We start from the raw sequence: 21535 nt of genomic DNA, 5'->3' as shown, positions 1-21535 counted from the left end.
TATTAATAATGAACATTTCTGTGCATTTCTTTTATATAAGGCATTATGCCAGGGACATGTTTCATTTTTTTTAGTTTTGTTTTTTTTTTTTTTTTTTTTTTGCCTTTTTGAGACAGGGTCTCGCTACGCAGTTCAGGATGGCCTGGAGCTCACTTTGTAGCCCAGGCTGGTCTCGAACTTGCAACAATTTGCTTGCCTCAGCCTCCCGAGTGCTGGGATTACAGGCGTGCTCCACCATGCCTGGCCAGGGACATGTTTTAAATGGTTTGTTTTATCTATTAATTTCCTAGGTTATTTTTGCTTTTTTTTCCTATATCCCCAGCACCCAATATAGTTAATCCTGGTATACAGCAGGCATTAATAATTATTAAATGAATGAATTCTTGAGCATGTTATTGGCCAGTTGCTTTGATAAGTGGCTAAACACTTTCTGTATAGCCTCATTTAATTTGCACGCAACCCAGAGAAGTAGGTGCCACTAATATCTTCTTTTTGCAGCTGAGAAGCCTTGTAACCTGTCCAGTTCTTAGGAAAAACTAGGATTCTAATCCAAGTCACTTGACTCCAGAGCTCCCTGGAAAGCTCTGTAGGGGATTTAGAGGCCTGAGTACACACCAGCTTCCAGCCACCCCAGCTCAGGCTAGAAGCAGGGAAGCAAAAGGACTGCTTTTCTGAAGGGCATTCTATTTCAAAGCAGGTTGGAGATTCGGGGGTGTCACTGCTCAGTCAGGAGGCAGATTCAGGGCCTAAAAGTTAGTGCTCGGGACTGGACATGCAGGCAGTCTAAATGTTGAGATTCATTTCTGTGTATCCTCAGGCTGGGCATGTGGGTCCTGAGACCCCAGACAAAATCCTGAGCTGGGGTGCACTCAGTCTGACTGCTGAATCTGCCATCCTTCTGCTTGTCTCAGATCAAGGATGATGGGGGGACAAAAGTAAAAATAACAAGCATCCCTAGCACTTCTCCTTGGGAAACATCACATGTCAAGCCTGTGACACACAACAGTGTTTATTAAGCCAAAGGCTCTAAGCTCATTAGTAGGAAGAGTGCTGAGTGGTAAGCCACCCACACATTTCTCTCAGGAAACAAATACCATGCAGCAGCCATCCTGTCCCAGGAGTGGGCCTGCAGTGCCCATCCCTTTATCAATATCAGCACACATCTGCAGAGGCAGATCTGATTGGCAGTAGGGCCCTGGAGACGGGTTGGGTGGCGATATGTCCTAGAGAGCCAGTGTATAATCTCAGCATTGTTGCTTGAATTTAGGACTCAATTCTGCACTAGCACAAAGTTTCTCAAACTTGAATCATTCCCAAGTCAGGTTAATAAGTTATTCCACAATCCCTTAGCTCATTCAGGTTCTTTTAACCAAATACCATTAACTGGGTTGCTTATAAAGAACAGAAATTTATTCTTCACAGTTCTAGAGGCTGGGAAGTCTAAGATCAAGGAATCAGCAGATTCAGTTTCTGGTGAGGATCTTATTTCTGGTTCATAGATGGGAACTTCTGGCAGTGTCTTCACATGTGGAAAGGCCCAGGGGTCTTTGAACCTATCCCATACTCATTCTCCAAATGGCTCAACTCTTGATACATCACCTTGTGGGGTTAGAATTTCAGCATACGAATCTGTAGGAGTTAAAACATTCAGGTCGTAGCAACCCGGTACCAGTTTTTACTTAATACCTCTCTATGAATTGACTCAGGATAACTTTGGCTACATAAGTTTTGTCTTCAACAGTATCTGTGACATGCTAGTTATGTGTCTTCCTAATATACATTAAAGTAAATAAATCTTTAAAAATTTTTCATGTGTGCTCCCCTTGAAATCATATTGGCACAATCAGTGGCACCCAGGTCATACTTGGCAAAATAGCTGGTGCCAAAAGGGTATAACATGAAAGGGGCTGGGGATATAGCCCGGTACCACAGCACCTGCCTAGCAAACGTGAGGTCCTGAGTTCGATTCCTGGTACCCAAAAAAAAGGGGAGGGAAAAGGATGGTATAACCTGAAAGAGCTCCCAATGGCCAGAGCTGGAACATTGAGCAACAAGATAAATTCTAAATCTGGCAGTACCACACACAAGCTTGTAGCCTTGGTTAAGTCAGCAGGCTCCTTGAAGGATGTCTCATCATGCCAGAAGGACACAAGCCCTGCCTTCCCCATCAGAGCTCCTGCAGACCACACAGCAGATGCCCCTCAATTCATAGAGTACTTTACATTTCCTGCATTTTCTAGATACAGTAATGTTTGACCTCCAAGAAGTTTCACCCTGTGAGAGAAAGCTAAAATTTTCCTTCTTACTATGTGGATGGAGGAACTGGGTCTCCATGTCAGCTGACTTAGACAATGTTACCTAACTAGAGGACTAGAGACAGTTGGTGTCTCAGGACACAGTGGGCAGGAGCAGAAGGCAACTGTCCTCTTGAGGGTGGGTTTGTCAGTCTGGCCCTTTGACTCATTTTCATGACTTTCATTATCTGTGTAGGCATTTGAGTTTCTGATCCATGGTGTGCTCCTAACTCCTGGTTCACATGCTAGAACTTGATTACGGACCTTTGTTTTTTGTTTGTTTGTTTGTTTTTTGTTTTTTTTTGTTTTGTTTTTTGTTTTTTTCTCCGGTACCAGGAACCAAACTCACGACCTTGTGCTTGCCAGGCAGGCGCTTTTGCCACTGAGCTAAATCCCCAGCCCCGATCACGGACCTTTGGACTGGAAGCTATACTCCTGGAGTTCCCCAGTGACAGCCCACCTAGGTTTTCAGTAGCTTCTGGGCCTAGGCTTCTCTGATTTCATAGGCCTTCCCTTCTCAGAGCCTTGTGAGATAGCTCTATCATTTTTTTATAAGAGTAGGAAGTTTTATTGAGGGAGAGACAATTTCTGAGAGACAGGAGGGGACCTGGAAAGTAGGTTCCCCAAGATCTATAGTTTGTCCCCTAGTTTGGCTTAAATTCTCAGTTTTGATAGTTTCTTATTTTGAGTTCTTGAGGCAGAGACATGCACAGAGACCTCCTGCTTCAGGGCACAGTGCAGAGCTTAGTGCTCTGAAGCGAACTAGAGAGTCTTGATAAAGGGGATTCATGCAGTGCCTTCAGGAGGTGATAAGGAAAGGGTAGGAGGTGATTTTTTTTTTTTTGTATTTTTGGGATAGGGTCTTGCTGTGTTGCCCAAGTCAGTTTCCAACTTGTGGTCTCAAGTGATCTTACTGCCTCCGGAGTGACTGGGACTGCAGATGTACTCCCACTGTGGCCAAGAGAGGTGTGTTGAGGGCTCACATGCCAACAGACTACCTGTAATCCAGTCCTGGCTCTTACATCTCACAACCCCTGACCCTGGGCAAGTCACCAAACCTCTTTGTGCTTGATTTCCTCATGTGTAAAGAGTGGTGCATGCTTGTAATCCCAGCGTCTCGGGAGGCTGACAAAGGAAGATTGCCAGTCTTAGGCCAGTATGGGCAGTTTAGTGAGACCCTGTCTCGATAAGAGCTGACTGGGATGTAGCTCAGTGGCGGAACATCCCCCTGGTTATGTCCACAGTAAAGGGGGAGGGGGACCATTATAGAAGGAAAATTGTGAGGCTCAAATGACATATTGTACATAAAGCTTTCATTACAGTGCTTGGTGTACGCCCTGTCATCACTGTATTAAGCCCACAGTCCCCTAATCATCACATCATGGCCTGAGCTGCTCTCTCTACTGGATGTAGCCTGACTGTGGAGATAAATTTGATTGCTCCTGAGGGGTGGTGCAGGGTCACGATGAGAAGCTGGGGACCCTGCAGTTGTGGGTCTCTGTCACTCCTGCTGTGTATCCTTACATGAGGAAGTCATTTTCCAGCATCCCCATCTGTGCGAGGGGATAATAAAGTGTCACCTCCCCACTGACTCCCCTCACCTCGGGGCGGGGGCGGGGGTGGTGGTGGTTTTCAGAGAGTCCGCCACGGAGAGGAGAGCGCCATCCGCAAGCACTGGTTGCTCGGGACTAAGAAGGAGGATCATGGGCTGGGCCAGCGCAGGAGTGCAGAGAGCTGAGAGACCCGCAGTCTGGCAGGGACCGGTCCATGGCTGCTATGGCAACGCCTGCTGGGGGGCGGGGCGGAACCAGAACAAGGCCCCGCCCCAGCCCGCCAAGCTCCGCCCAGAATGAGACCTGACACTTTACTGGTCTCTTCCGTGCGCGACCACCTACATCTGAGCGCCCCATGGTATCTGACGGCCACAGATGCCAACACTGCCTGATAATCCGAGTGTGTCTGGCTGTGTCTGACTGAACACAGAGTTCATGGGTGCCTGACAGACCAGGACTGTCAGATCTGTCCACCTGACCGCAGCCGACTGAGCGCGCTTACCTGGCTGAGGGTGTCTGGGCCTGACAGGGTGTGTCTGGCCCAGGAGACCTAACTGCACCTGACTGACCAGACCCCACCTGTGCCCGACAAGCTATATCTGACTGGCTGAGGCGGCCTGCCCCGGACCGACCAATGGCATTTGTGTCAGCGGCTTGACTACATCTCTGCTTAAGGGGCCCAGATGGACTGACTAACTCCGACTGCTCCTGGGCCTGAGTGCCCTGGCTGCCTTCTGGAGACCACTCTGCCAGGGCCTGCCTTTTCATAGCACTGAGGTGTGTGGGCCAACTCTGTCTGCCAGGCAGTCAGCTTCCGTCTGCATGGCTGTTGCTTCTACCTCTGACTCCTGCCTGACTGAGTCTGCCTGACAGACCAGCCTGTCCCATATCGTCAGTGATTGGCCACCCCTGCCTGAGGGATGCCACAGCTGACCACCCCTGGCTGTGTGTGTCCTGCACATGGTAGCCATTCAGTAAGAGCTGGTTCAGTGGGATTGCCTGAAGGGCATCTGACCAACTGCATCGGACTCACTGGGCCCTGAAATTCCTCCCTGTGACTCATGGCTTCTTTCACCTCAGCCGCCTACCAATGACTTCTCAGGTATTGCTTGTCCAGCTTCTTCGGCCTGGCCATCTTCAGCTATGATGTTGGGCCTCAGGAATCCAAAGCAAATGCCTCAACAGGGAAAGAGGCAGGCAGTAGGAGTAGGACTTAGGGCCAGGTAAGGAGCAGCTGCAAGGGGCTGGGAAGGGGCTACAGCCTCAGGGGCCTTAAACACAAGGCTCTAATTCTTTACCAGAATTAGCACCTGGAGGAGTTGGCTTGGGTGGGTCTCAGGAAAAAAATGCACAACTTTGCAAATCTTTTTTTTTTTTTTTTTTTTTTTTCATCTTTTTGAGACGGTCTTGCTATGCAGTTCAGGCTGGCCTTGATCTCACTTTGTTGCCCAGGCTGGCCTTGAACTCACAAAGATCCTCCTGCTTCAGCCTCCCGAGTGCTGGGATTACAGGCATGCACCACCACGCCCGGCATCCCTAGCTTTTAAACTTTTTTAAAAATTTTGAAACAGGGTCTCAATAAATTGCCCTGACAGGACTTGAACTTGCTATCCTCCTGCCTCAGCCTCCCTCAGTGCTGGTATTACAAATATATACTACTATGCTCAGCTATCTTGCAAACCTTTTGTTCCTCCATATTTGTGGGCAATCTTTATCGGTGCCGCTATTCTTCAAAAGAAGCATCCTGTATACCTCCAATGTCCAGAATTTAAAATGTCCCGTGTGTGTGTGTGTGTGTGTGTGTGTGTGTGTAACAACCAACAAAACCCATGGGAAGCCTTCTACTCTGCAAATAGAGGCTCTGTACCAGAATAAGGGGGAAAGGAAGGACTCATTAGAGGAATTCTTTTTTGAAAAGTGAGCATGTCACTTCGATAGACGTGCTATGAATTATATCTGTTGCTATTAATACTAATAAAATGAGAGCATTGGACTAACTTATCTCAATTGAGCTCTAGCATACTAAGATATTGTCTCTTCATTAGTAGCAAGGGCCTGGCTGCCTCATTGATTTCATCATAAGCCGCGGGAGGAATGGGAGGAAATGACTGGCTTCACTCCCAAGGGCTCTCATAGCATGAATTTAGATCTCAGCCAGTGGAGGCCACGGGGCTTCCCAAGGGGCTGGAGAAAGAGACTGCAATAAGTTGCATAGAGTACCTCACACCTCATTTATCTATACATTAATTCAAAAAGGTTTTTTTTTTTTTTGTCTTTTTGAGACAAGGTCTTACAATGCAGTTCAGGCTGGCCTTGAGCTCACTTTGTAGCCCAGGCTGGCCTCTAACTCGCAACGATCTTCCTGCCTCAGCCTCCCAAGTGCTGGGATTACAGGTGTGCGCCACCACTCCCGGCTCAAAAAGTATTGAGTACCATGGGCCAGGCACTGTGCTAGAACTCTCACCCTACCCTCATGGAGCAGAGTCTCATGGGCTCCAGGAAGTCATGCACCCCTCAATTTTGGCCCCTTCAGGGCCAAGTGCTGAGTTCCAACTGCTTTCGTTCTGGGCTACCTGCACAGCTAATGTAGAAGAGTAGTAGAGAGCAGTGCTTCTCAAAGTGTGGTTCCTTGACCAGCAGTATCAGGATCACCCGAGAACTAATTAAGGTACAAATTCTCATGCTAGGGTTGTAGCTCTGTGGTAGAGTATCTGCCTACCATTCTTGTGGTCCCCAGTTCAATCTCCAGCATCACTGGAAAGAAAAAAATTCAAGGATGCAAATTCTCTGACCCCACTGTAGATGAACTGAATTAGAAATTCTTAGGGTAGCAGGGCATGGGAGTACATACCTGTAATCCCAGCAGAAGGATAGTTTGAGGCCAGCCTGGGCTGCATAGCAAAAGCCCATCTCAAAACAAACAGAAAGACTTCTTAGGGTCATATGCAGTCATCTGTATTTTAACAAGCCCTCTAGGTGATGCTGATGTGTGAGAATCACTGGTGGACTGATTGTGTTGTCAGACAGACTGTCTTGGAATCTCAATTCTACTACATAAGAGCTATATGATTTTGACCAAGTCATTAAATCTTTTTGTGCCTTGATTTTCTCATTTTCATAATCAGCATAATTATGATTGCCTTAAACTGTTGTTGTATTAAGTCATACAAAAGAGCTTAGCATATAATTTCTATTCTAGGATTGTATCCTGGGGACATAGTTCTGCATATGCTGAATGATATATGTACAGGGTATGCATTTACATATTTTTTATAATAGAAAAGAAACACCCTAAATATCTATCAGTAGGAGATTAATAAATCATGGTCCTGCCATACAAAGATTGAAGCAGAGCTTTATTTTTGTGCTGGGGATGGAAGCCAGGGTCTTGGGCAATCTACCACTGAGCTACACCCCCAGCCCTGAGACAGCTCTTTACTATATAAAAAGATCTCCAGAATTTCCAAGTTTAAAAAAAAGTGCAGAACAGTGTGTCTACTATCTTCTTATTTCTGCAGAGAAAAAGAGTCTATAAAACCTTTTCTTTTTTTGTACTGGGAATTAAACCCAGGGAGTGCTGAGCTACATCCCCAGGACTTTTTATTTTTATTTTGAGACAGGTTCTAAACTGGCCTCAAATTTTAAATCTTCTTGCCTTAGCCTCATGAATACCTGGAATTACAGACATGTGCCACTGTGCCCAGCAAGAATCTAGAGAATCTTCATGTAGGAATAGCCTTATGTGGGCATAGACGGTCTCCAAAAGGATACTCAAGAGACTGATAACAGTGCGAGAAAAAAATGAGTGGCTGGAAGTAAGGGAGCGATGGAGACTTATTTTCATACTTGATCTTAGCTAAAAACCCAGTAAGTCAAAGTTGGTTTTACCTTACATGCATTTTATAACTTAAAGTTTTGCAGTGTATATATGAATTTTCTATCCACAAAACTGAAGCTTTAGAAAAGTTTTTAAAAAATAGCTCAGGGCTGGAAAACACAACTCAGTGATAGAGTGCTTGCCTACCATGTAAGAGGCCCTGGGTTCAATCCCTAGCACTGCAAAATTAGGGTGCCAGGCATGGTGGTACATGCCTATAATCCTGGCATTTGGGAGGCTGAGGCAGGAGAATCATTGCAAGTTTGAGACCAGCCTGGGCTACAAAGTGAGTTCAAGGCCAGCCTGAACTGCATAGCGAGACTCTGTTTCAAAAAGACAAAAAAAGAGACAAGAAATGGACAAGGGCTTTGAGATTCTCTGGTATAACTTTTATTTTATTGTCTTTTGGGGTTCTAGGGATTAAAGCTAGAGTCTTGTACATGCTCAGCACAAGAACTTCATCCCCAGCCCTGGAACCCTGTTATGTTAAAGATGAAGCACCCAAGCCACAGAGAAAGGCTACAATAAGCCCAAAGCTATCCAGAGGATTGGGCCTCATTCTAGGGCATTTAAAACCATTGGAAGAATCTTCTAAACTTTTGCTTTCACCCATGTACTGCTTTATGCTTGACTTTTCAACTTAGCTAAGACTAGTCTTAGTTTAATCCCCAGCCAGACTTTCCAGTTATTTCCCATCCTTTCCTCTCACCAAATAGATCTCTTCAGTGACCCCAAATACTCCTGGTTTCCAGACCCCATACCTTGTCAGCATTGCGCATGCTGCCTGAAAAGCTTTTCCTCTTACTGTTCAGTTGTGGAGAGAATACTAAACATGGAGGCTAAGCTTAAATCATACTTCCTCCAGGAAGTTTTCCCTGATTTACTCCAGCTCACATAGCTCTCTCCCTCCTCTGAACTAATTTTAAAATTTCTTGTGAAACTCCTGCACTTTAAGAAGGGTATGGCATGGTTGTCTGTACCTTGAACAATGGATAGAGCCAGCTTCTCATCCCTGCCTCTCAATTTCTGCAGCTTACAGAATTGGGCAAATGACCTTAGTCCTACTTATTCTTTCAGGGAAGCCCTGGGTGAGGAAGCCGCTAAGATGACTGGAGCCAGGAGCTGATCTGCAGAAACTGCTGGGCCTGTTCCTACCCTGATGTTTACTTGGCCCAGAGGCCCAGTGTGATGAAACCCGGCCCTGTTGCTGAGCACCTTGGGAGGCCTCCTTCCAGGGTCCCTCTGTGCTCAGACAGTGGCCCTTTGTGGACAAGAGGAGCCAGACTGAAAGTGGAGCCGCTGGAAACTCTCCCCCTCTCCGCCTCCAGCCGCCTGCCTCCACCAGCAGTCATGGGCCTTCCTGCCCCTGGGTGGCCTCTGCTTTCAGTCCGAGGTTGGCAGGATGAGGTGGGGCCTGCAAGCTAGGCTGGAAGGGTCAGGAGGGCGCCACCAGGATGGCCTGCTGAACCAGAATGTCCCTTAACTCAGCCTGCTGAGTGTGGGTCTCTCCAAAAAGGAGACTGGTCCCCCTACAGGTCAGATTGACATTTTCACCATCCCTTCCACCACCATGTTTTCCTGGGATTTAGCGCCAGACCTTCTGACGTGCTTTGTCCCTTCTGCCTCCAATTTATTGGCCCCTGTACTCACGAGAGGTGAGGACTCCTAGGATGCAATCCCGGGCCTGGTGCTGTAGAAGTCAGGGTAAAGGGACAGGAGCGCCTAGATCAAAGAAGGCAGTGTGGAGTGGGTAAAAGGGTGCTCACTGGCCTGGGGTGCAGGAGACCTGGGATTCCAGTCCCTGCTAAACTACTGACTCCCTGAGTGGCATAGACTAGTAGCTTCTCTTTTGTCTGGCTTTGTTTCTCAGCTGCAAAACTATGGAGCCAGACGATATGGATGTAGGGATTTTTACAGCTCTGACATTTCCTAATTCTTTGCTCAGAGTGAGGAAAGCCGGAAGCTAGATTGGGCTGGAGGTAGATAACCGGCATGGTACTCTCTGAGGATTCACCAGCAGTTGCTTGGCAGAGGTCTCTCTGCCGCCAGGTTCCCTTCCCCTCCACTTCTCCACATTTCTTCCACCCCACTTTGAGGGCTTCTCGTGATGTGACCTAGATGTTTGATTCAGATTTGCCTTGTCTCATCTTCTGTGCCGAGAGAAGGACTGTGTACACTCATGAGAGACACGGGCAGAGAGGGAGGAATGCCAGGAAATAGAAGAGGAAAATTGAGAGGGAAGGGTGGGACAGAAGGAACTGTGAAGAGAAGGCTCAGGAAGAGTGAAAAGGGAGGAAAAGGGAGAAGAGAGAGGAACCAGGGAGAGTGGAGGTAAAAATGAAAGGGTGAAACGAGACAGAGAATGAAAAATGCCCAGATGGAAGGGAAAATGGGAAGAAAGACTGAAAAAGCATACAGCCTAGCAACGCACACAGCGGGAACAACCAGGGTGTTCCAGGACTATGCTTTGGTTTGGCTGGAGACGAGTGTGTGGAGGGAGGACAAAGCTAGAACCAGACTAGGCGATCTTGGAGAGCTGACTAATGATTTTGAATCTTATATCTCATTTTCTTCTCCTCAAACCTTCTGTGATAAACTGGTCAAGGCCCAGAGGGGCATTTTCATTCATCCAACCACTCAATATATGCTTTATCCAGCTCTATATCCCCAGAGCATAGCACAAGGTCTGATCCTCAGAGGTAGTCAGTGTATCCTTGTTAAAACTGAGCACTTAGACATAGCAGCAGTTGAGCCCATCACACAGAGAATATGAGAATAGCATATAACAAAGCAGAAAGTGCTACACTTTCTAGAGAGGTCCAGGTAGGAATATAGGAGGTCAGAGGAAAGCAAGACAGCCTTTTTTGCCTCCTTTAGCAGAAAAGGCCCAGAGAAGATTGTAATGGGGTTGGCTTAGGCTACTTGAATTTATCCTAGTGGCCTGAAAGATAGATCCTACTGGAGGATACAAGGTTCTATGTATGAGCAAAAAGAAGAGGGCCCTAAGAAAAGGGAGAGATTGTTTTTTTTTTTTTTTGTTTTTTTTTTTTGGTTTTTCTCCGGTACCAGGAACCGAACTCACGACCTTGCGCTTGCCAGGCAGGCGCTCTTTGCCGCTGAGCTAAATCCCCAGCCCCGAGATTGTTATTTTTAAAAAAGAGGTGAGAATTAGGTGAGGTATAGCTGCTGAGGTCAGCCAGAGGGGTATACAAGAGTGGAGAGAAGGGGAAGGATCTGCTCAAGAGAGATAGAAGTGAAAGGCCATAGGTGTTGTCCAGTGGTAGAATGCTTGTGTGAGGTGCTGGGTTTGATCCCCCACCCAAACACATGCACACACAAACACACACACACACACACACACACACACACACAGAGAGAGAGAGAAAAGTGTGAGGAATTGAAAATAAGAGATAGAGACACACCTGAGCTATCGAGTTTGGGTTCTCTCTGGAGCTGGAGCTGGTCCTCTTTGGAGCTGTACTTTGGAAGAATTAGTCAGGTCACCAAAGTATAGAATGGATTTTCAATAGGGCTGTTTTTTGTTTTGTTTTGGTGGTTCAGTGGATAGAATCCAGGGCTTTGTGCATGCTAAGCATTCACTTTACCAGTGAGCGACATCCACAACCCTTCCTGGGTTTTATGTCAAGGAGTAGAATTATTGCTGACCCAGAGGCCTACACACTTTCCACTTCATGAGAAAATATCATGAGTCTATAACTAGTGTGGTGGAGCATTTTATATGCTTATTGGCCATTGTGTCGGATTTCCATCTCTGTGACAAAATACTTGAGAAAATCAATTTAAAAGAGGAAAAGTTTATTTTGGCTCACGGTTTCAGGGGTGTGAGTCCATGGTTGGTGGCTCTGTTGCTTTTAGAGGCATGGCAAGGCAGAAGCCTCATGGTGGAAGGGCACCATGGTGGGAAATGCTCACTTCATGAGAGCCAAAAAGCAGAAAAAAAAAACAAGACAGAGAGAGAAGATGGGGCCAACAACAATATATGGTCCCCAAGGTCATGTCCTCTGACCCACTCTCTTCAACCAGGCCCTATTTCCTTAATTTCCATTACCTCCCATTAATGCCATTAAATTATGACCTCATCAGTAGCTCAGTTCACTGATGCAGTTAGAGCTGTCATGATCCAGTCATCTACTGAAAGCCCCACCAGTGAACATCTGAGACTTTTGAGGGACACTTTAGATCTAAACATAGATAGCCATTCATATTTCTAGTACTGTGAGTTTCTTATTTGTATCTTTTGTCCATTTGTCTAATATTGATTGTTAGGAATTCTTTATATACTTTGGAGTCTCTTCTTTTTTTCTCTTCCTTTTTTTTTGAGACAGGTTCTTGCTATGTAACTCAGGCTGGCCTCAAATTCATGATCCTCATGTCAAATTCCTGAGTGCTGGTATTACAGTCATGTGCCACCAGGATTCTCATATTTTGTCAGCCTAAAGCATTGCAGAGATTTCTTCCTACTAATCTTTTGTTTTTGTTTTGTTTTGTTGCCCATACTGGCCTCAAACTCAGGGCTAGAGAATTCATGATCCTCCTGCTTCAGCCTCTTGAGTAGCTGGGATTATAGGCATATACTTTATGCCTGGCTTATTTTCTCTCTCTCTCTCTGTCTCTCTGTCTCTCTGTCTCTCTCTCTCTCTCTCTCTCTCTTTCTCTCTCTCTCTCTTTGAGATAAGGTCTTGCTATGTAGTGAAGGCTAGCCTTGAACTTGCTTAACCTTGAGCTCACGGCGATCCTCCTACCTCAACCTTTTGAGCATTGAAATTACAGATATGTGCCACCACACCTGGAAATCTTTTCTCTTTATGGCAATTTTTGACACACAGAATTTCTACATTTAACATAGTTGACTATACCAATATTTTTATATTTTATTTGTGTTGGTTGATCTTATATGTCACCTTGACTGGGCTATGGGATACCCAGATATTTGGTTGAACATTACTTTTTTTTTTTTTTTTTGGTACCAGAAATTGAATTTAGGACCTTATGCTTGCCAAGCAGGTGCTGTGCCCCTGAGCTATATCCCTGGCCCCTAACATTACTTTTAGATATGTCTGTGAGATTGTTTCTGGATGAAATTAATGTTTTGTTTTTTTGAGACAGGACTTACTATGTAGTTTAGGTTAGTTGTGAATTCAGTATTTAGCCCAGGCTTGCTTCACATTTGCTACAATCTTCCTGCCTCAGCCTCCTCAGTGCTGGGATTAGAGGCATGCACCACCATTGAAATTAATATATAAACCTATTGACTAAGTAAAGCAGACTCTTCTCCCCAGTGTTAGTGGCCCTATCCAATCTGCTGAAGGCCTGAATGGAACAGAAAGGTAGGATAAGGGAGAATTCTTTCTCTTTTCTGACTGCCTTTGAGCCGGGACATGTCTCCTGCCTTGGATTTTGACTTGGGCTAGAATTTACACCATTGGCTCTCCTTGTTCTCAGGTATCCAGACTTAGGCTGGAATTGAACCACTGGCTCTCTCAGTTTCCAGTTTGTTGATTGAAGATCTTGGGGTTTTTCAGCTTCCATACCATATGAGCCAGTTTCTTATCATCAACCTCTCCCTCCGCCCCATCCTATTGTTGTTCTGTGTTTCTGGAGAATTTAGACTAATACAATTTGTGATTTTTTTTTTTTTTTTTTTTTTTGTGTCTTCTTGAATAAATATTTTCCTTTGTTGTGGTCCTAAAGATAATTTTACTTAGTTATTTCTAAAATATTTAAATTTTGCTTTTGAGATTTATTTCTTTAATCAAAGGTTATTTTCATGCATGCTACGAGGCAGAAATCCAATTTTATTTTTTTCCAAATGAATAACCAATTGTTCAGTATTACTTTAAAAATAATCCATCTGTACTAGTTTCCCAGGACTGTCATCATGAATTACCACTAACTAAGTGACTTAAAACAATAGATATTTATTTTCTCACAGTTCAGGAGGCCAGAAGTCAAGGTGTCAGCAGGGCTGGTTCCTTGTGAAGGAGAAAACACCCAAGGCCTCTCTCCTGGCTTCTGGTGTTGCCCGCAGTCTTGGCACTTCTTGGCTTGTAGACATGACTCTCTGAGCATCGCTTCTGTCTTCCCTTCATCTTCATCTCTTTCTGCATGTGTTTTCTCCTATCTTACAAAAACATCAGTCATTAGGTTTAGGGCCCACTCTAAATTCAGGTTGACAAAAAAAAAAAAAACGAAAATACTTTTGGGGCTGGGGATTTAGCTCAGTGGCACAGCGCCTGCCTGGCAAGCACAACATCATAAGTTTGATTCTCAGTACCAGAAGAAAAAAAAAAAAAAACGAAAATAAATTCAGGTTGAGAGGGGCTGGGGATTTAGCTCAGTGGCACAGCGCCTGCCTGGCAAGCACAACATCATAAGTTCGATTCCCGGTACCGGAAAAAAAAAATTCAGGTTGAGTTCTTCCTGAAATCTTTAACTGATTATATCTGTATTTCCAAATAAGCTCATACAATATTTTGAGTTTCTAGGTATGAAATGGGGGGGATCCTACTCAACTCAGGATCCCATCTTTTGTTACTTTTTTGTAAGCACCATTTCTGTTGTTTATCAAACTTCCATGCATGCATGGGCACAGCAGTCATTATGTAATACAAATCTCTGATAAAAATGGCCACACATTTTTCATGAGGTGACTTTATTTAATTCTCCCAAGTGTACTCTAATATAGGTACACTCTAGGTGTACCCATTAGCATTTGCTAAATTATGATAACAAACAACCCCAAACCCTCAGCGGCTGACAACCCACATTTCTTTTTTTACTTCTCATTTCTTGCTTTTTTTTTTTTTTTTTTTTGGCTTCCTTTTTTAATTTTTCCAAGATCTCTTCTGGAGTTGTAGAGGCCAAAAGCTCTACCACCTTTTCACGAGATTTACCACCCTTCTCTAACACAACATCGCTCTTCCTGAGTTCTAGGACCTTGCAAAGATACCAGCAGAGCTCAGCGTTGGCCTCTCCCTCTGATGAAGGGGCTGCAATTGCTACATTTATAGCTTCAGTGGTCAGATCTGTCACAGCACTTTGTTTGGAGCCAGGCTTGGCGTGGATGGCTATGGTGACACAAACTTTGGCATCAACTGCTACAGGACTTAATGCAAGAGGTGGTCTCTCTGGTTCCTTGCTCTGAAATTTACTCTTCTCGGTGCCATAGGACTCTCCTCTGGCCTTGCTCACCACGCCATGTTTCTTAGGCATCTCTGCACCAGGCGGGAGCCACACCGAACCCCAAGCACCTGGTCTCCCCGTAAGATGCCTCAGCCCGCTCCTGAGGCGCAGCATCTCCCCACTTTTCTTTAGGTTGCAATCAGTAGCAGTGGGGCCATGGTTACATGGCTACAGCTCTGCTCTGTGTGTGTTTTCATTCCTTGATCTAGGCTGAAGGCACAGCTCCTATCCAGGACACACGTTTCCCGTGGCAGAAATGCCAGTAAGATTTTACACTGACACATGCAATGGCTCTTCAAGTTTCTGCTCAGAACTGGCATATTGATCTCCAGCTCATATTTCATGGGACTGAGTAAGTCACACGGTCAAGCTTGGCAATGGGCTGGGGAAGCGCACTCTTCCTCTGGAGAGTACTCAAGTCACATGGAGACTGGTTAGGATGCTTAATCCTCTTACTGTGTAAGAGGAAGAGGAAATAGTGGGGAATAATAATACCTGGTAACTTGCCCAAGGTCAAACTTCTGGGAAGGGTCAGGGCCTGGATTCAAACTCAGTCTTTCTCCAACGCCATAGAGTATTTCATGGCTCCCCATTGTCTGCTAGCTGGAGTACACATATATTTAAGCTCTAAGGATGTGCATTTGTGCAGCTTGACGAGCGCTTCTACCTCTCTGGCCTTCTGAACTTACTCTTACGGACACCACTCCAGTCCCAACTCTTTCAGGAGCTTTTCTCTCCTTGGAATTAATCATCATATGTCAACACTCCACACTGGGGGCTTCCACATCTGTGGCTTCAATCAAGCAAGGATCAAAAATATTAGAAAAATCTGGGGGTACATCTGTAATCCCAGCTACTCAGGAGGCTGAAGTAGTAGGATTGCAATTTCAAGGCCAGCCTGGGCAACTTAGTGAGACCTTGGCTCAAAATAAAAAAAAAAAAAAAAAAAAAAGAGTTGACGATATAGCACAGCACTCCCTGGGTTCAGTCCTTAATGTAGGAAGGAAGAGAGGAAGGAAGGAAGAAGGTAAAGAAGGAAGGAAGGAGCAAAGAAAGGAAGGAAAGAAGAAAAAACTGCATCTGTATTGATCGTGTGCAGAGTTTCTTGTAATTATTCCCTAAATGATACAGTATAACAGTTATTAGCTGACTGCGGTGTTGCACACCTGTAATCCCAGCACTTTGGAGGTTGAGGCAGTAGGACTGTTGCAAGTTCGAGGCCAGTCTAGGCTCTATAATATGTTCAAGGTCAGCCTGAATACTTAACCAAAAAAAAAAGAAGTATAACAATTATTTACATAGCATTTAGTACTGTTGTAGGTATTACAAGTAATATAGAGATAGGTTAAAGTGTAAAGGAGAATGTACATATATTATATGCAAATCCTATACCATTGTATATAAGAGACTTGAGCATCCACAGATTTTGTTATCCATAATGGGGTTCTTGGAACCAGTCCCCCACAGATGCTAAAGGTTGGTGGTATTCTTTTGTACTCACTGTTTTGTTTCTTCTAAAGGGTGGGGATCCACACTATCACATGTCTCCTCTGCCCCCAAGGTGGAGTGAAGGCTTCTCCCAAATATTTGCAGTATTTTGATGTGAGCGGAATAGGGGGCACAAGAGGCAATTGAACCATGCTCCCTGGGATGAGAACATCTGGCCTACTTTTCCACCCTTCTAAACTAAGCTTAGCACCTTGTGCCTGGGTGACTTTGGCAGGTCAGCCCGCGTGACTCACCGCGGAAGCCCTCAGTGTTGTCACACAAGGCCCTAGGCAGGGGTGTGCGAGTTGTTGTGGTGGTGGCGGTGGGAATTAACTTTCACCTTTCAGAAATCCACACCCCCTAAAGATCAAGTAAAGTTCTTCCCTTAAGTAGGCCGGGCAAGTCCCTACCCATCAGGCCCAGCAGACCTGGGGAGGGTGCCCTGGGATGCGTAAAGAGAACGAAGCTTCCAGACCTGGGAAGAGCACCCAACTGCACCATCAGAGGCTTTACTCATTTGTCCAAGTGACTGCATGTAACCTCTCTGAGCATCAGTTTTCCCAGCTGACAATCGGAGGCAACACTGATCTTGTCCTCTTCTTTATATCATGGCAAAAATACATAGTAAAGTGCTGAAAGTCTTCAGGAATTCAGCCTTGAAAACATACAGATTTATATTGGAATCTTCCTTGATTACGTAGTCTTAGCACATATTAAGTGTTCAATAATGTTGGCTATTTGCATGAGATGATGATATTTATTATTATTTAAGGAAAGTCTGGCCCAGGGCTCTTTTTTGTTTTTCTTTTCTTTTCTTTTCTTTTCTTTTCTTTTCTTTTCTTTTCTTTTCTTTTTTCTTTTCTTTTCTTTCTTTCTTTCTTTCTTTCTTTCTTTCTTTTTTTTTTTTTTGTCTTTTTGAGACAGGGTTTCACTGTGCTGTTCAGGCTGGTCTTGAACTTTGTAGCCCAGGCTGGCCTCAAACTTACTTTGTAGCCCAGGCTGGCCTTGAACAATTCTCTTGCCTCAGCCTCCTCAGTGCTGGGATCACAGGCATGTGCTACCACATCTGGCTCAGGGCTCATTTGTGAACATTAAAAAGAGGGAAGCTGAGCATGGTGGTGCACACCTGTACTCCCAGCATTCAGGAGGCTGAGGCAAGAGGATTGCTTGGAGTTCAAAATCAGCCTAGGCAAAAAAAAGAGGGCAACAGCCAACTATGGTAGTGCACTCCTAAGTGCCAGGACTCTAGGAGGATCACAAATTCAGGCCCAGCCTGAACAATTTAGCAACTTAGTGAGATCTTGTCTTAAAATAAAAAATAAAAAAGGGCTGGAGGGTGTAGCTTAGTGCATGAAAGTCCTAGATTCAATCCCCAGTACTTAAAAATAAAGGGTGAGAGGGAGACAGGGTTGGGGGTGTAACTCAGTGACAGATCATGTGTTTTGCATGGGCAGGTCCTGGGCTCAATCCCAAGGGGAATGAAGGAGGGGAGCAGAGTCTAGCTTTTCTTAGACTCGGTTGCTTCTTTTAACCAAGTATGGGGTGTGGCTGGAAGGAATGAGGAAGCAGTTTACTAGATGACGGGGCACAGAGCACTGTTTGTCTTCAAAGGTCTTGAGGGAGGGCTGGTGTTAACTGACCCTTCCCAAAACTCAGAGGTCCTTGTCCCTTATCCTACCCCTGTATTTGCCACCCACTCGCCCCTTTCCTGTCCCTCCCTCTAAGTCCAGTCACAAAGTCCTATGGAAGCTACCTTTGAAATAATAGCAATAGTAATGAGACTAACAATGTGGTTACTTTGAAGCTTATAAAGGCTTTCAATACATTACCCTGGTTATTCTTCATTATCTCCCTGCCATTTAAAGCATCTAGACTTAGGAGGGACTTTGGACATCCTTCTGCATTTCACAGATGGAGACAGTGAAATCTGGAGAAGGGAAGGGGTTTACCAAAGGGATAGGATTTACCTGAGAGCACACAATAAGTTAGGACTAGAACCTGCAACTCCAAACTCCCAGCCTAGCGCCGGCGCCCACTCACATCATACCTGCCCTTGGCTTTCCCTTCCCACTGGCACCCAGTCTGTTTTCTTATTTTCTGCTCCAGTGCTTCCTAAATGGTCCTCTTTGCCTCTGGTCCCTCTCCATCAATTCATTCTGTATATCTAGCCATATGATGGTCTGGAAGCATAGTCTTAGTCTTATCTTTTCCCTCCTGAATCAACTGCCCCCTCCCTCCCACCAAAAAAAAAGAATTGGCCCATTTTTCAACTTGAAGGGTCACCAGCTTCCCGATTCAGCCTCTCAGTGAAGAACCAATCTGAATATGTTTATTGATGAGGAGTTCATCACTCCCAGGGTGGTTTACAGTATTCCATTTATAGTGCGTTGACATTGCGCTCCTGGATGTTCACACTCAAGCTGAGCAGAATTCCTTCAGTTAGCAAAGTTATAGTCGTGTGAGCCAGGTTTTGGGCAGACCATGTGCTGAAGGGAACAGAAAGAAAATTTGACATGGGTCCTTCCCTCAGAGGATCCCTAGAGGTTTATTTCTATGGAATTTTTTTTGTTGTGTTTATTAGATCTAAATAATAGGAAATACGTCTCATGGCCTTTCTGCACGGCAGCACTTCGGATGTCTGGAGATAGCCCGTGACGTCCAGGTCCTCGACATTCTGGCCTCCTCCTTCAGATATGTTCCAGTGTGACAGCAGTGTGCTCCAGAGCTGAGCCCCATATTCCAGCTGTGACCTCTCCAGGGCAGCACAGACTTGGCCTTATCACTGGTTTCTGTTTATGTAGTATCTCATATTCATTTCCTGTTTCTGCCTCCTCTCCTCCCTCCGTCTCTTCCTCCTTTCTCTGTCTTCCCTTTCCTTCTTTTCTTCCTTCCTTTCCACTCAATTGCATTATTGAGCTCATGGTCAATTAAAATTTTTAAATCATTGTCACCGAAACTGCTCTTAATCTAGATTCTTTCTATACTGTACTTTGGGCACTTAATCATTTACAGTGGTGCTATCCAATATAACAGTTACTAGCTCCATGTGGCTAAAGTACTAAGATTATTATTATTATTACTATTAATCATTATTATGTCTTTTTGAGACAAGGTCTTGCTATGCAGTTTAGGCTGGCCTTGAGCTCACTTTGTAGCCCAGGCTGGTCTTAAACTTGCAACAATCCTCCTGCCTCAGCCTCGTGAGTGCTGGGATTACAGACATGCTCCACCACACCGGGCTCTAAAGTACTAAAATTAAATATACAGTTCCTCATTTGTACTAACCACATTTCAAGGGCTCAGTAGCCGCAGCTAGCTAGTGGCTACCATAACATTTCCATCATGATAGTACGTTCTATGAAATGGCTCTGGTTGGGACCTAAGGGCAGGAGTTATTTTATGTGGTGCCTTATCTTGTTAGTTTCAGCTCAGACTCTAAGCCTCTTGCGATCTTTTGGAATCTCACTCTGGTTTCCAGAGTATTTGCTGTCCCAACCTCATGACAGCGGTAGATTTGATCAGCATTTCATATCTCCTCTGCTTCATCTAAAACTACTGATAAAAATCCCCAGTAGAACAGAAAGGACTGCAACCAAACCCTCATGAGACACTTTGCACTCTGTCCTCATACAGGCAAGTAGTGGCTTAGCAGATTAGGCCTACATATCAGGGGCTGTGCTGAGTGCCAGGAACCTGTGGAGAGACTGAAAACACCAGGAGTCCTGCTACACTGGGCGTTCTAGTGCAAAGTGTCTTTGCCTCACATTCAGGGGTGGCCTGTGATCACTGAAAGTGGAAGCCTGGGAATCAGCCTCTTGGTTTAGATCTTGGCTCTGCCACTTTAAAACTATGTAAAGACTTTGTGTTCTCCTTTAAACATGTGAAAGGGGGAATAAGAATAACCTCTAGCCCATCGTATCACTGTGCAGATTGCACAGAGTTAATGCGAATAAAACACTGAGGAAGCCACTTGGAATAAATCAGTGTTCCAAACATATTAGTTATCATTAGTTAAAACTAGTTATAATCTCTCTCTGGAAATTTCCAAGCTATGGTATGAAAGCAGCCTGGACAAACTATACTCAGTCCTGCACTGGGGCTTCGCCTTACCTTTGTTGCTGCCTGGAGATAGACCTAGGCTAGGTTTCTGATCTGCAAAATGGGGAGAACTACAGCTGTTACTTCAGACAGAGTACAGGGTAAGTTAGGCAAAGTAGGTCAAAGTGCTGGCCTTTAAGAGGCTTTTGCCTACGTCCTGACTTCCAGTGAAATCTGTGCAAGTGCCTGTCATTTGCTTCTTCTTCCTGTTCATTTGCTTAGATTCTAACAAAGCAGGCTTACCATTTCAGGCAGTTCTGGAGCGCCTGACCCTGTCCCAGCAGCCGTAGGGCAGGAATTCCCTCGGTTTCTTCATCTATGGAATGGGGACATAATGGATGCCCTACCCTTTTTCCAGATGCTATCTTGGGCGACCTGTTACTTGGGTTAATTCCTTTTCCTGAGCCTCAGTCTGTGTTCAAAGTAGGACCATCCCTGGTGGTTATAACCCTTATTTTGTGAAATCCTTTACTTTGAGCGTGCCTGGGTCCAAGAAAGGTGGGCATCAGGGTCTCAGGGCCAGGGCCTCAGTTTTCGAGAGTCCCCAGAGTTCAGAGTTGCCTCCACCTGAGACGGGCTGGAAGGCACAGCCCGATCTTCCGCGAACTCGGGCTGCGGGAACAATAGGAGGGCGGCGTGGAGACCGGGTGGGCGTCGGCCAGGTCTTCTGCCCGAGGTAGCCGAGGCCAGTGAGCTGCCGGCGGGGCTGACGGGTTAGCTTGGGGCACCGGGCCGGGCGCCCAGGCTTCTAAGCCAGGGAAAACAGTCGGTGCTCGCGGGGACCTGGGAGGAGGCAGGGGCGGGACCTGCGCCCCCCGGGCTGGGACCGCGAGGGCGCGAGGCCCCGGGTGGGGTCTCCTCGTCCTCTTCCTCGCCTGGCCGCTCGTCCTCCGACCTCCGAGCTCTGTGAAGGCTCAGGTAGGCGGGGCCCATGTGGGGGAGCGGGCGGCGGACCCCTCGCCAGGCGGGCTCCAGGGGCCCAGCCTCCTCCTCCGCTCCCCTCCCCGGGGGCCCGCGCGCGC

The 21535-nt window shown here is 45.7% G+C and overlaps 2 protein-coding genes across 7 annotated transcripts in view; one reads left to right on the top strand and one right to left on the bottom strand.

The window, feature by feature from the left end:
• Positions 1 to 13035: 13035 nt before the first annotated feature.
• LOC106148445 (UPF0235 protein C15orf40-like) lies at positions 13036 to 14957 on the bottom strand. The gene is made up of 2 exons (XM_013513840.1): positions 14639 to 14957; positions 13036 to 13055 (listed from the first exon to the last, which is right to left on the bottom strand). Exons 1-2 carry the CDS (start codon positions 14955 to 14957, stop codon positions 13036 to 13038), a joined length of 339 nt encoding a protein of 112 aa, XP_013369294.1.
• A 6227-nt stretch (positions 14958 to 21184) lies between these two features.
• Epb41l1 (erythrocyte membrane protein band 4.1-like 1) overlaps positions 21185 to 21535 on the top strand; it is a 118242-nt gene continuing 117891 nt past the window's right edge. Inside the window, exon 1 of one of the 6 annotated variants that reach the window (XM_005384755.2) lies at positions 21185 to 21431. The gene's annotated coding sequence lies outside the window, so the exon portion shown is untranslated. The remainder of the gene's footprint in view (positions 21432 to 21535) is intronic. The other 5 variants (XM_005384756.2, XM_005384758.2, XM_013514216.1 and 2 more) reach the window with 5 other exon arrangements.

Source organism: Chinchilla lanigera, unplaced genomic scaffold, assembly GCF_000276665.1.
Source record: "Chinchilla lanigera isolate Chin_1 unplaced genomic scaffold, ChiLan1.0 scaffold00021, whole genome shotgun sequence".
Taxonomy (NCBI): Eukaryota; Metazoa; Chordata; class Mammalia; order Rodentia; family Chinchillidae; genus Chinchilla; species Chinchilla lanigera.
This window is presented reverse-complemented; position numbering and strand designations above follow the sequence as displayed.